Consider the following 11,352-nt stretch of genomic DNA (forward strand, 5'->3'; position numbering starts at 1 on the left):
TGTGTATCATTTGGGTTTTTTAGTTTCAACAGAGTCACCACGTGTCGACGCAAAGCACCACACCTTCCCCTCCCTTTCATTACTTTGCCGTTCTATGAAATTATCCACCACCACAATTTCTTTACAGCACGGCTTAGAGCGGGAGGAGCACAGAGGATTTGGCTTTGTAATGAGTTACAAAGGAGAGATAGTAATGAGAAACGAGAGCGGCTGTGTGCGCGGTATGTGCTGTTGTAGGTGTGAGTGTATGCTTAATTTACATGATGCTGCACCTAAGGGGAACCTTTTGTAATCACAGTCATTTAGGCCCAGTGATAACTCTGTATTTATTTTATTCCTCCCCGGACAGACTCCTCATTCCGCTACACGGGCAGTCCCGACAGCCTGCGTTCACGAGCTCCCATGATCACCCCTGATCTAGAGAGCGGCGTTAAGGTGTGGCATCTGGTGAAAAACCACGAACATGGAGACCAGAAGGAAGGAGACCGCGGTAGCAAGATGGTTTCAGAGATTTATCTGACCAGGCTGCTAGCTACCAAGGTACATCAACATTCTCCTGGACATTTCTACGTGTCAGCACATCTGTATCTGTACAGGCATCAGCACATACTCGCTTATGAATTGCTAATCTCAGTGTAATCTCCTTCTTCTCTCAGGGAACGCTACAAAAATTTGTCGACGATCTGTTTGAAACGTTGTTCAGCACGGTGCACCGAGGGAGCACTCTTCCCCTGGCCATCAAGTACATGTTTGATTTCCTGGACGAGCAGGCCGACAAACACGGCATTCACGACACAGACGTGCGTCACACGTGGAAAAGCAACTGGTAAGGACCGTGTTTGCGGAAACAAAACTGATATCAAGTGGGTCTTTACACCGTGGCAAAACTACTGTCACATGATAGATCTATTTTTAGTCTTGTAAAGTAAACTCAAGTTGCTTTCTGTCAGAGAATTCGACGTGACACGAGCTTACTTCTCTCTGTCTCTTACTCATTCTCTTTGTCTCCGTCTTCCAGCCTTCCATTGCGTTTCTGGGTGAACGTGATCAAGAACCCGCAGTTCGTGTTTGACATCCATAAGAGCAGCATCACGGACGCCTGTCTGTCTGTAGTAGCTCAGACCTTTATGGATTCTTGCTCCACTTCAGAACACCGCCTGGGCAAAGACTCCCCATCCAATAAGCTGCTCTACGCTAAAGATATCCCAAATTACAAGAGCTGGGTAGAGAGGTAGGAGCTGATGCAGTCGCTTTATGCACCATTCTGATCCCTTCTGTCATGTCTTTTTTTGTATCCTCTTACAATAGAAATGGAGATTTTGGGGGAAATTGATTCATAATTCTCTTTCTTCTTCTTCCTACACTTCTCAACCTGATTCTGTAAAAGCCTTTTGTGAATGACTGTTAGCAAGTGTGCAATGTTAGTGAAAGTGATATTATGGCTCATAAATTTGACTATAAAAATAATTTAAATCTCAGTTGAGCTTTTACATTGATTCAGTGAGTCTCTGTGAGTGATGCCAAGTGTTGCCCCCTCTCTGCGTCCCTAGGTACTACGCTGACATCAACCGGCTGCCAGCCATTAGTGACCAGGACATGAATGCCTATTTGGCAGAACAGGCCAGACTCCACTCCACAGAGTTCAACATGCTCAGCGCTCTCAATGAGATCTACTCCTACGTCAGCAAGTACAGTGAGGAGGTTAGTGGTATTTGCACATACACACCTCACACGAGCAGAGTCGTCCTGATGCGTTCTGCGCCTGGCGTTGTGCGTGTTATTTATCAACGCCAGTTTGCGTGAAATCAGAAGAGCAGTCTGCGTGTCAGCGGTTCAGCGCGCCTCTCTCTTTTATACCAATATATGACGGAGGATCAGGAAGATGTGATAAATGCGGTTGAGCGCGCGTTCTGCAGGAATTAATGAAGCATAGCGTTAGTTCAGGCGCTTGTAATAGCTGATCGACATCAGCTGTTTTATTCATACTTGACCATCACTGGCTCGTTCAAAGCTGTGAGGCCTGTAACATCCAATCATATTCATGCAGGTGTACACACAGTGGTGGAGGAAGTAGAAGTAGAAATACAAAACTATTAGCAAAATGTACTAATAAATATTATATATGACATTAGTAAATTTTTACTACTGATGCATCAGTGTTTATGCAGCATTTTACTGCTGTAGCTGGTCAAGGTGGACTAGTTTTAACTACATTATATACAGTGAGGTAGTTTGTAGTGGTTCCCAACTTGGGGCTCAGGCCTGAGATAAAGAAAAGGGTTGTGAGATGATTAACTTGTTAGGAAAGAAGAAAAACAAAGGTCTGCCACACAAATTTGTATTCATTTTTTCTATAAATGTATTTTTCTGCTATTTTTGTAAAATTTTGGATAATTTGACTTCTTTAGGTCTGGACAACACTCACCAAACAAAATGGGCAGTTGTGGTTTTTGCTCATTAAACTTTAATATTAACCTTTAGTGAGACACTGTAGACTAATGGAGCTGCTTCTCCACTCTGCCCTGTTGTCTCTCTTTCTCTCTCTCTAGTATATATTTCTTTTTTATCATAATTTATTGTGTAATAGACAGTTTTTGTAAGGTGTTGAACTGTGCCGTTATTAAATATCACAACAACATCATTTCATTAGTATTTCCACACAGTATCAAGACAGTATCCTTTCTTTCCTGAGCTTGGTGATCTCAGAAAAATCCCTCCACCGCACTACATACCGAGCTCCTTCACTTGCAAATTTTACCTAGAGGGCAGTCCCAGGCGCTGATTGCATAATGAGCTGCTGCCTTAGTCAATCAGGCGCTAATTACTGGCAGATTGCAAGCGCAAATTGAACGAAAGGCGTGCCGCAAATTTGCCCCACGCTTTAATGTACGTATATTTTGCCCTTGGTGTTCTCAGACTCTTCATAACTGGCAAAGGTTAGTGAGGTCAGTTCAGAGTCTTCAGTAGACTTCCCCAATGCCCACAGGTCTAGTGAGACCTGAGCTTAACAAGGCAGTGTGTCTGATCTGTACAGTAGAAAGTGAATGTCTACAGGCTCTCAGCATGCTGCTCTGTCCTTTCGCCCGTGCTGAGTTAGAGTGGGCTATCTGTTATATAGGGCTCTCATGAGCAGAATCATAGGCAACACACACACACACACACACATACATGCACACGCTGTCAGATCACAGGAAGCATAGAAGATAGAGAGGGAAGAGCGAGAGAGAGCATTTATGGAGACATTCTGCTTCTAATGTCAGCTCCTCCTCTGGGAAGCATTAGCCTGACCTTTATGTTGGACCACAGTATCTCTCTCCCTCTATCTCTTACTTTCTTCCTCCCTCCTTCCTTTACATTCCTCCTCTTTTTACCCATTATCCAGTCAGCTTCCCCTTTGCTCTCCATGAATCTCATACACTGGCTTTTGCTGCCTCTGCAGTTGTAACTGTCTGATGCACACATTCATAGAGACGTATGCAAACACACTCATTTTGCACACATACGCTCTACCACGTGCACCCCATCACTCCCGCAGTATCTGCTGTCTCCCAGAATGCAGCGCGTAAAAAAAACCTCATCTAGCACCGTTAACGGTTGCTCAGCCTTTAACAAAAGGCTGTGTGTCAGGCTAACCAGGCCAGAGCTGCAGCCTACTTAAATGGATTTGCGAGATGGCAGTGGGAGCTGCACCTGCATACCTTGCTACAGATTAATAATGGATTGCTATCGGGGCCCGATGAGGAGGAGGAAATGCTCCGCCTGTAGCTGCCAGCTTTTAAGAGCACTTAAGCAGATGAGTGGAAGATGGTAGGTGGGCAGACAGATACTGTGTTCTACAACAGGACAGGCGGCAAACACGGGTTTGCCATGCTATGCAAAAAAATTCATCTTTAACTGTGTCAAGGTTGGCGGAGCTATCAACCCACCAAAACCCATAAAAACTAATAGAGTGGTTCTGATTCACTGCAGAGAAGGAAATAAAGATTTTGGCACATTCCTGACACTTGACACATGATACACCTTATATGAATGACCTTAAATGTCTGAAAGTGCAAAAATAAATATAGTAGTGAGTGTTTTTTTACAGCAGTGGATAACTTGAGAGTTTGGTTGACAAAACAGATACATAATACATCAAATATTTTTCATATATTTTCCCGCTTTTGTTGAAGTAGCCTCTGAGTGACTCTGAATATGTGTGTAACAACCAAAGACAATGAATGATGATGTTTTTTTCTCATATTGATTCATTATTCATCTCTTACCTCAGAATATTTTAAATTACATATTGCCCATTAGGGGTCAATAAATTATTTTGTTTGAATTATCAATTATTGAGTCAAACATTGCGGTTGAGTTTATTGTTTTTTAATGGGAAATAGATCTCAGTTGATCACACATGGACGTACAGTCCAGCAACATTATCAAACGGTGCTCACGTGATAATCTCCAAACCAGAAACCAGTATGTTGAAAAAAGTGCTGCAGTATGTGGATACAGAGATCCGCATCAGCAGTGATAACAGCGTGGCATTATTTTTTTTTTTACCTTTTTTTTTATTCATATTAAAGTTCTTTGCCATACATGTTAATGTCACCCTGACATAGATTCATCCTGACAAGGCAGACACCAGATGAGAGAACAGAGAGGAGAGCCTGTCTGCATCCCTTTTGAACCCAGCTTGACAAATGCCCAATTTACAAGATAGGGCTCAGAAGATAAAAAGGGGAAGGCTAATACACAAATATTTCTTGATGTTGTCAAAGACAAAAGGCAGTGATGTAATTTTTTTTCTCTTTCTTTCATGTGATGTCCATATAGAAACCTAAAAATACTCTACTCCTTAAAGAAATATGTTCGTGACAGGGTTTGAAAAACAAAGAAGATACTTAGCAATTTCTATTAAATAGTATTAGATCTAATTCTTTTCACAGCTGGTGTTTGACCACAGTTTTTTTTTTTCCTCTGAACAGATCACAGCGGCCCTGGAGCAGGATGAACAGGCGAGGAAGCAGAGGTTGGCCTACAAGGTGGAGCAGCTCATCTCTGCCATGTCCCTGGAAAGCTGAGAGTGACCCCTACTGAAAGAGAGAGTGAAAGAGAGAGACAGAGGACCACAGTCTCTACCGGACCACCGAAAGGTCCTGCATTACTTACCTCTCATCGTGGGAGCCGCAACCACGAACCAGACCTGGGACCTCTGTATCCACAGCCGGACAGACATATATAACTGCTTTAGTTTTTAATTCTCCCACCTCCTTCCATTATGGTGCCAGCTAAGGGCCCACAGACTGAGACAGAGTACCTGCAGCTGGAGCTCATAATGGCATAAGGAAGGAACATCAGCAGAGAAGGCAACAACATGGCTTGTATTTATTTTTTTGTTTGTTTGTTTGTTTTCTCAAAGGATATTTTCTCTCAGCTTGACAGGAAATTGTATGGGGTGTGTGTGTGCGTGTGCGTGTGTGTGTGTGTGTGTGTGTGTGTTTGTGTCATACTGAAGAAGACTCCTGCAAGACTGTGAGAGCATATGGAGAAACTGATTTATTCTCAGTCAGAAACTCACATATGAGTGTGAAACGGAGACAAAAAAGGCGAGAAGCAGAGGAGCAGATCTCATGTTGGACAGCTGAGTTCGCGTTCAGATTTTATTTTTGTACTTGTACATTTGAATAATATGAGTTGCAGTCGATATATCCACCCGGGATCCCGTAAATGTCGTTGTATAAAGACATAAAGAGTGTAACGCTACATCAGAGTAGTGTGGTAGTGAAAACAGGCCATGGTCCATGTCTTCTCTCACTCCTTCCCTCCTCGGACTGATGCTCCACATGACACGGACAAAACCTCTGCTCTTTATCCAATCAGAAGTGTACAGGAAAACATGAAACTTGTGCTCATCATCTAAGAGTCAATGGAACTCCACTCGTGGTGGTCACAGTTCAGCCAGCATGCTTGCACCTAAACTGAGGATGACGAAGATGAAGTCTATAGTGTATTTAGGAGATGACCTTAAATAAGCATCACTCTGGTGTCCAAGGATTTCTTCAGCAGTTAGGTCATCTGTGTATGTACCGGGATACTTGCCAATCAGTGTATGTGAATGTACAAATGTTTTTTTTTTATTATTTGTTTGTTTGTTTGTATGTTTGTTTGAGTTTTTGCAAACAAAAGGGGGCTCAGTTGAACTGAGTTCCGTAGATATTTGCAGTAGCTCGTCAAGTGAACAGCTCCATTTGTCTGTCCTGGCCCCCAGCCCCTCCAACTGCTTCCCAAATGTTATTTATCCTAAATCAGCTAGAGGAGAGTGTGTATCATCTGCATTGTGGCCGTCACCGCTGTGACTCCACTGCTCATACAGTAACGTATGTACAGCTACCAGTTAGTAGAGACCTGACAAGAGCAATTGGTTGCTGTAGGCTAAAACTCTCCATTATATAACCACTGTTTGTATCTCTTTGGGGATTTGATCAACTTAATGTGTACTTTGCATGCATGGTATCACACATCAGATGTGTTTTAAAGGGTCCACTGTTGATTTTATCAAGTGCCAACGAGTCATGCCAGCTCTAGTTGGCTTGCTGAGATGTTAGCTTATGGGAGATGTTAACCGACCACCACCACCGATGTCTTCACACAGACAATAAGAAGCCTAGCTGCGTGGGTCTAGTTTGACCAAGTGCCAAAAGATCCTGTTTGTTTCAAATTGTTCACTAATGTGTCAAAATCGGTTCATGCTTTACAGAGGGAGCAAAGCTCTCGAACGGGAGTGTGGAGCCGTTGAAAGTTTGCATAACTGGAACGGTGAGTTTTTTAACTCGTGAAAGGTACGAAACATAAGTCGGAGAAAAGAGATCTGGGAATGGGGAAGAAATAAATAAAAAAAAACACAGACATAAAACATGTTTCACAAGTTTGTTTCATATGATGTGGATGAGAAATACTAAGCTTCTCTTGACTTAAACCAAACAGTCACAAGCTAAAAGGGTGATGTAACCTTCCAACCTTCTAGCTGGATGACAACAAACTGTAGATTCTGTCCTCCGGATAGGTGATTTCATTTTCTTCCGAGATATATGTTTGCTTGTTGTTTACATCAAGTACTTGAAATTAGGTATTAAAGTATTAAAGGTTTGTACAGTATACTGCAATTGTGTGTGTTGAGAGCATGACAAACACCAGTAGTGGGTGAAAGGTGCTTCTTTTCTCTGTGGCCTTAGATACCCACCTGCTTAGTGTTCCTGATCTTATTAGTCCTCGACTCGGGCACGGTCCTTTCAGTGCTTCGGAGCCCAATGGTTTTTTCAGTGATACCTGGTCCAGGCACTCTGCTGAGAACTGTCTTAGCGAGATAAAGCAAAAGGAAAGGTGAAGAGGGTACGGCCTGGCTCAGGCAGACATTGCCTCACTCAGCACTCGGCTCGCCTGAGCTGTTTGAAGAGAAGTGTCGAGAAATGAGGAGAGAGGGAGAGGTGGAAAGAGAGAGAACCCCTTTAGCTCTAGTTTCCTGCTCCGGCTTTGAAGCTGCTCTTTGATCTCAGTCAGTTGTGTGCACAGTGTGATCAGGAGATGGAAAGAAAAAAAAAAAAAAAAACATCAAACTAACAGGCAAGGAGAAATGCAGGATGAGGTGATGATTGACATGCTATTACTGTGTCCGGCCAGTAGGGGCAGAAGTGGGAAAGAGTAGTTGTAATTTGTTCCATCATCTAAAAAAAAGCACCTTTGCGCTCCCTAACCTCCTAATAAATATCGATAGGTACACAATGACGCACATATATAGTGCATACACAAAACATAAAGCTTCTTCCTTTTGATTAAGGTGTCTTCCCTATTTCAGCAAATAGAATTGTATCCTCCTCATACCTCACATTGCTTGTATGGAGTAATGCTTTTTATCATTTTAACAGGACCTAAATGCCTTTTCCTTCTCCAAGGGATGAAATGTATGTATAGAGTCCTTCCATCTCTTAAATGAGCTCCCCCCTGTATTCAGAATTGTGATGAACATAATCAGAGGCACGCAAATGATTTGAGAGTGGCTTTGATTTTTCTGTCAGAGATCATATATATCAGGATGTTTCCTTTGTTTTGTGTGAGATTTCTGCATGCGTTTTTAATCCATGCTTTAGTTCTGCCTGGTATTCCATATCGATCTGCGCCGTCATTAGTCTAACTGCGATTCCTCCTGAAAGCCCCATTTGTACACGTCTTAAATCACAGCTGAATGCACCTTTTTTTGTAAAAGAGATTTTGTTTCCATGCTGTACACACGTCGCTTGGAAGCTTTTTTTTAATTCAGTTTAAACTGAAAGAGAGGAAAGTTTGTTTACTCTTTCTGCAGCGCAGAATCCCATTTGACTGCCAGTTGTGTGAGATATGGATAGATGCTCATGTACACAACCTCATTTCAGCTCGAGCTGATTGCTAATTGAAGATGCTTTAGTGCACTTTTTTTGCTCTCTGTGTAACGTGTTGCCGAAGAGATGGTGTTGTGGTTTTGACTGGCACGTGTCATTCCTTACACAAAAAAAAACAAACATTTACTCAGCATTTTTTTTTTTGCTTGCTTCATGGCGTCAGACAGAGGAACTGAAATCCAGATCAATGTATTATTCTCAAGTCAGAATATCACCAAGTATAAAATGAGTATCCTTCCATTTTAAACACATCGTAAACAAACCCTTTGTAGACACTGGAGTTCTGTAAAATAGTAATTACTGACAATGATGATGATGATGATGACGATGATGATGATGATGATAATAATAATGGCTGTCTGTTCTTGTTATTTTATAAAAGTGTTGTGAAAATTGTAAGAAACTTAAAGTATTTAAAAAAAGGTTGTTCTCTTGTTTTTTATTTGCTTTGTTTTGTTATGATAATATATTATCGTGTACCTATTGTAAATATGAAGCACACCTATTTTGCAAGCCAAGGATTCACTTTGTACTGTTGTTATATATAAATAAACTTTGCTGGTTAAAAATTGCATAAATCTGAAATCTGTACTCATGTCTTATTGTTGACATCACAACTCATGCAAATAGAAAAAAGAGAGAATCATAAATCTTTCTGTCAGTAAGAACCACAACATGTAGCTGGCACTCCGACCGGTCCATGTAGGCTTTGCTGTATCTCCTGTGGTGATGCCAATTTTACCCACTGTCTGGCACTTCCCCAAACTCCTACAGTATGTGGGCGCCATGGAGACACAGGCCATCTCTCTCCTCTATCCCCCCGTAGCCCCGGGTTCATCCTGAGATCCTGCGTTTCCCCGCTCGCTTCCTGAGTAGCGGCTAACAGAATAACCCACGGCTGTAACATGCAGAATTGCCGTCATTTGTCTTCATGCAAGTCTGTTAGCTCAGACTGGGGCTCACATTCTGTCGACCACCGCGGCGGCTGCAATCACATTAGGTTGCTAATGGAGGTGTGGGTCAGTGTGTTTAGCTGGAATGAAATGGCCCTGAGGTCAGTGATTTTGCAGAGAACGACTGTGGATGACCACTAAAGCGCCAGCTCATACTCATACTGTCCTGTTTTGGATGCATCTCTTTTTTATTAGAGAGTAAACTGTAGAAAAAGTAGAGGAGTGGGCGCAGAGAGAAACAGGAAGGAGGTTCAGATGCTCATGTAAGCGTTCTTCAGCAAAACACTGCATCTATCTTATTCTGTTATAGCCATCACATTGTTTTTTATCATCAACATTGTGAGAAAAGAAACCACTTTGCACCGGAGACAAAAGCAGATTTAACTGATTATGTATAGACAGACACTATTCTTCAGAAGAGTGGTCATTCATTCGTTCCACATGACACTAATGAACAAGTGTAGTCTGACAGTTTACTGAGGTCCCAAGGACTGGTGTAAACAATGCTGATCAACTTCCCGGTGTAGTCAGAGTACTGAGCAATATGTATTCCATATCTTGTGTCCCTCGGCCACCCCTGCTCCCATATTTCCTCTAGGGAAGGTCTAATCCCTGCTGCTTCTAATCCTGTACTGCTGAGACCAATTCAAATCCATGCGGGACTTAACGCCCTGTAATGCCTTTACAAGTAGTTGCATAAAGCTGACATCCCATTCGTTCTGGGTAGGATTCTCAGTCTGGATTACAAGGCAAATTCTGAAATAATTAATGTGAGTTGGCAAAAGAGGATGCCAGGGGTGATTTCAGCCCCATTTTCGAAGAATGGTCGGGTATTAATTTCACAATGAAACAATCCCCGACACCTTGTAGGACCTCGATGCTTCTCCTCCTGATCCTGATGGTTGTTAAATGCCTTTGCTTTCCCTCTACTTCTGTTTGCCATCATCTTAAGGCAAAGTGAGGCAACCGCTGGGGCATCAGGGGGATTTGTAACTCTTTCCTGTCACTTTATTTGATTAAATAAACAAAGGTTTTGGATTACCATATATTGTGGTGTTTGGAGAGTTGTTTTTTTTAATCTTAAAACCACAGGTTAGATATATGGGCGACAAATCCAAGTGTCTTTGAGCAAAAGCTCTGAAAAGCGCACAGATGAATGTGGGGCATTGTAATTTGCTTCACACCACACTGTATATCTGCACTCCATTTATCATTTAGATCTATGCATGCAAGTTATCAGTTGTATCTTACAGCCTCTGGTCGGCAACACCTATAGCCTTAATCTCATGTCCATATTTAACACTAATTTACATTAAGACGGTCTTTATCCTATCAGTATAGTTGCTGTATTATGGAATATACATGTCTCCAATTGAACACATGTAAACAACACAAGTAAGTAAACAAAAAAATGTTACAACACACTTTTTATCATACATGTGATAAATCAGGTCTGGATTTCATCATAGGTCGATGTGTATTGGTCAATAAACAGGAAGATGGAGATCATAAACCAAACGTATATATTTTTAAAAGCAGGTATATTTCCTACTTAAAGTCCCTGGCTATTCAAAAATGTATTTTCTTCTTCTTCTTTTAGTGGGATGATTGATCTTCACTGTGTAGAGTTTGAATCTAGAAGGCTGTTTTTACATTCATCTGCTAAAGGGGGAAGTGTACCTACGAGCGTGATTTGTGACATCGCAAGTGGTTTTTGGTCAATTGTGGGAAGTGAAAAACCTGAAACCTCCACTGCACATACAATGAGATTGGACTTTCCAATGAAATAGGAGACATCTTGTGTCCAGCAGTTAAACTTTTGAAATGTGTATATTGATAGATTGTTTCAATGAGGGAGCAGGAGTATATGTAATTTTATGGATTTTTACTAGCAAATTTGACTTTTTTGTGGGGAAAAAGACAAATTATTGTTCAAAGGAGAGTATTTTTATTAAAAAAATTTTTTAAAACTAATCAGG

At 41.7% G+C, this 11,352-nt stretch overlaps 1 protein-coding gene across 1 annotated transcript in view; it reads left to right on the forward strand.

Moving 5' to 3' along the window:
* Positions 1–9,005, forward strand: part of plxna2 (plexin A2) — a 169,628-nt gene extending 160,623 nt beyond the window's left edge. The window contains exons 28-32 of the mRNA XM_044351917.1: positions 350–540; positions 657–826; positions 1,019–1,231; positions 1,551–1,701; positions 4,974–9,005. Coding sequence (XP_044207852.1) covers positions 350–540; positions 657–826; positions 1,019–1,231; positions 1,551–1,701; positions 4,974–5,069 — 821 coding nt within the window. The 3' untranslated portion in view covers positions 5,070–9,005. The remainder of the gene's footprint in view (positions 1–349; positions 541–656; positions 827–1,018; positions 1,232–1,550; positions 1,702–4,973) is intronic.
* Positions 9,006–11,352: the final 2,347 nt, after the last annotated feature.

Source organism: Thunnus albacares, chromosome 5 (genome assembly GCF_914725855.1).
Source record: "Thunnus albacares chromosome 5, fThuAlb1.1, whole genome shotgun sequence".
NCBI classification, from domain to species: Eukaryota; Metazoa; Chordata; class Actinopteri; order Scombriformes; family Scombridae; genus Thunnus; species Thunnus albacares.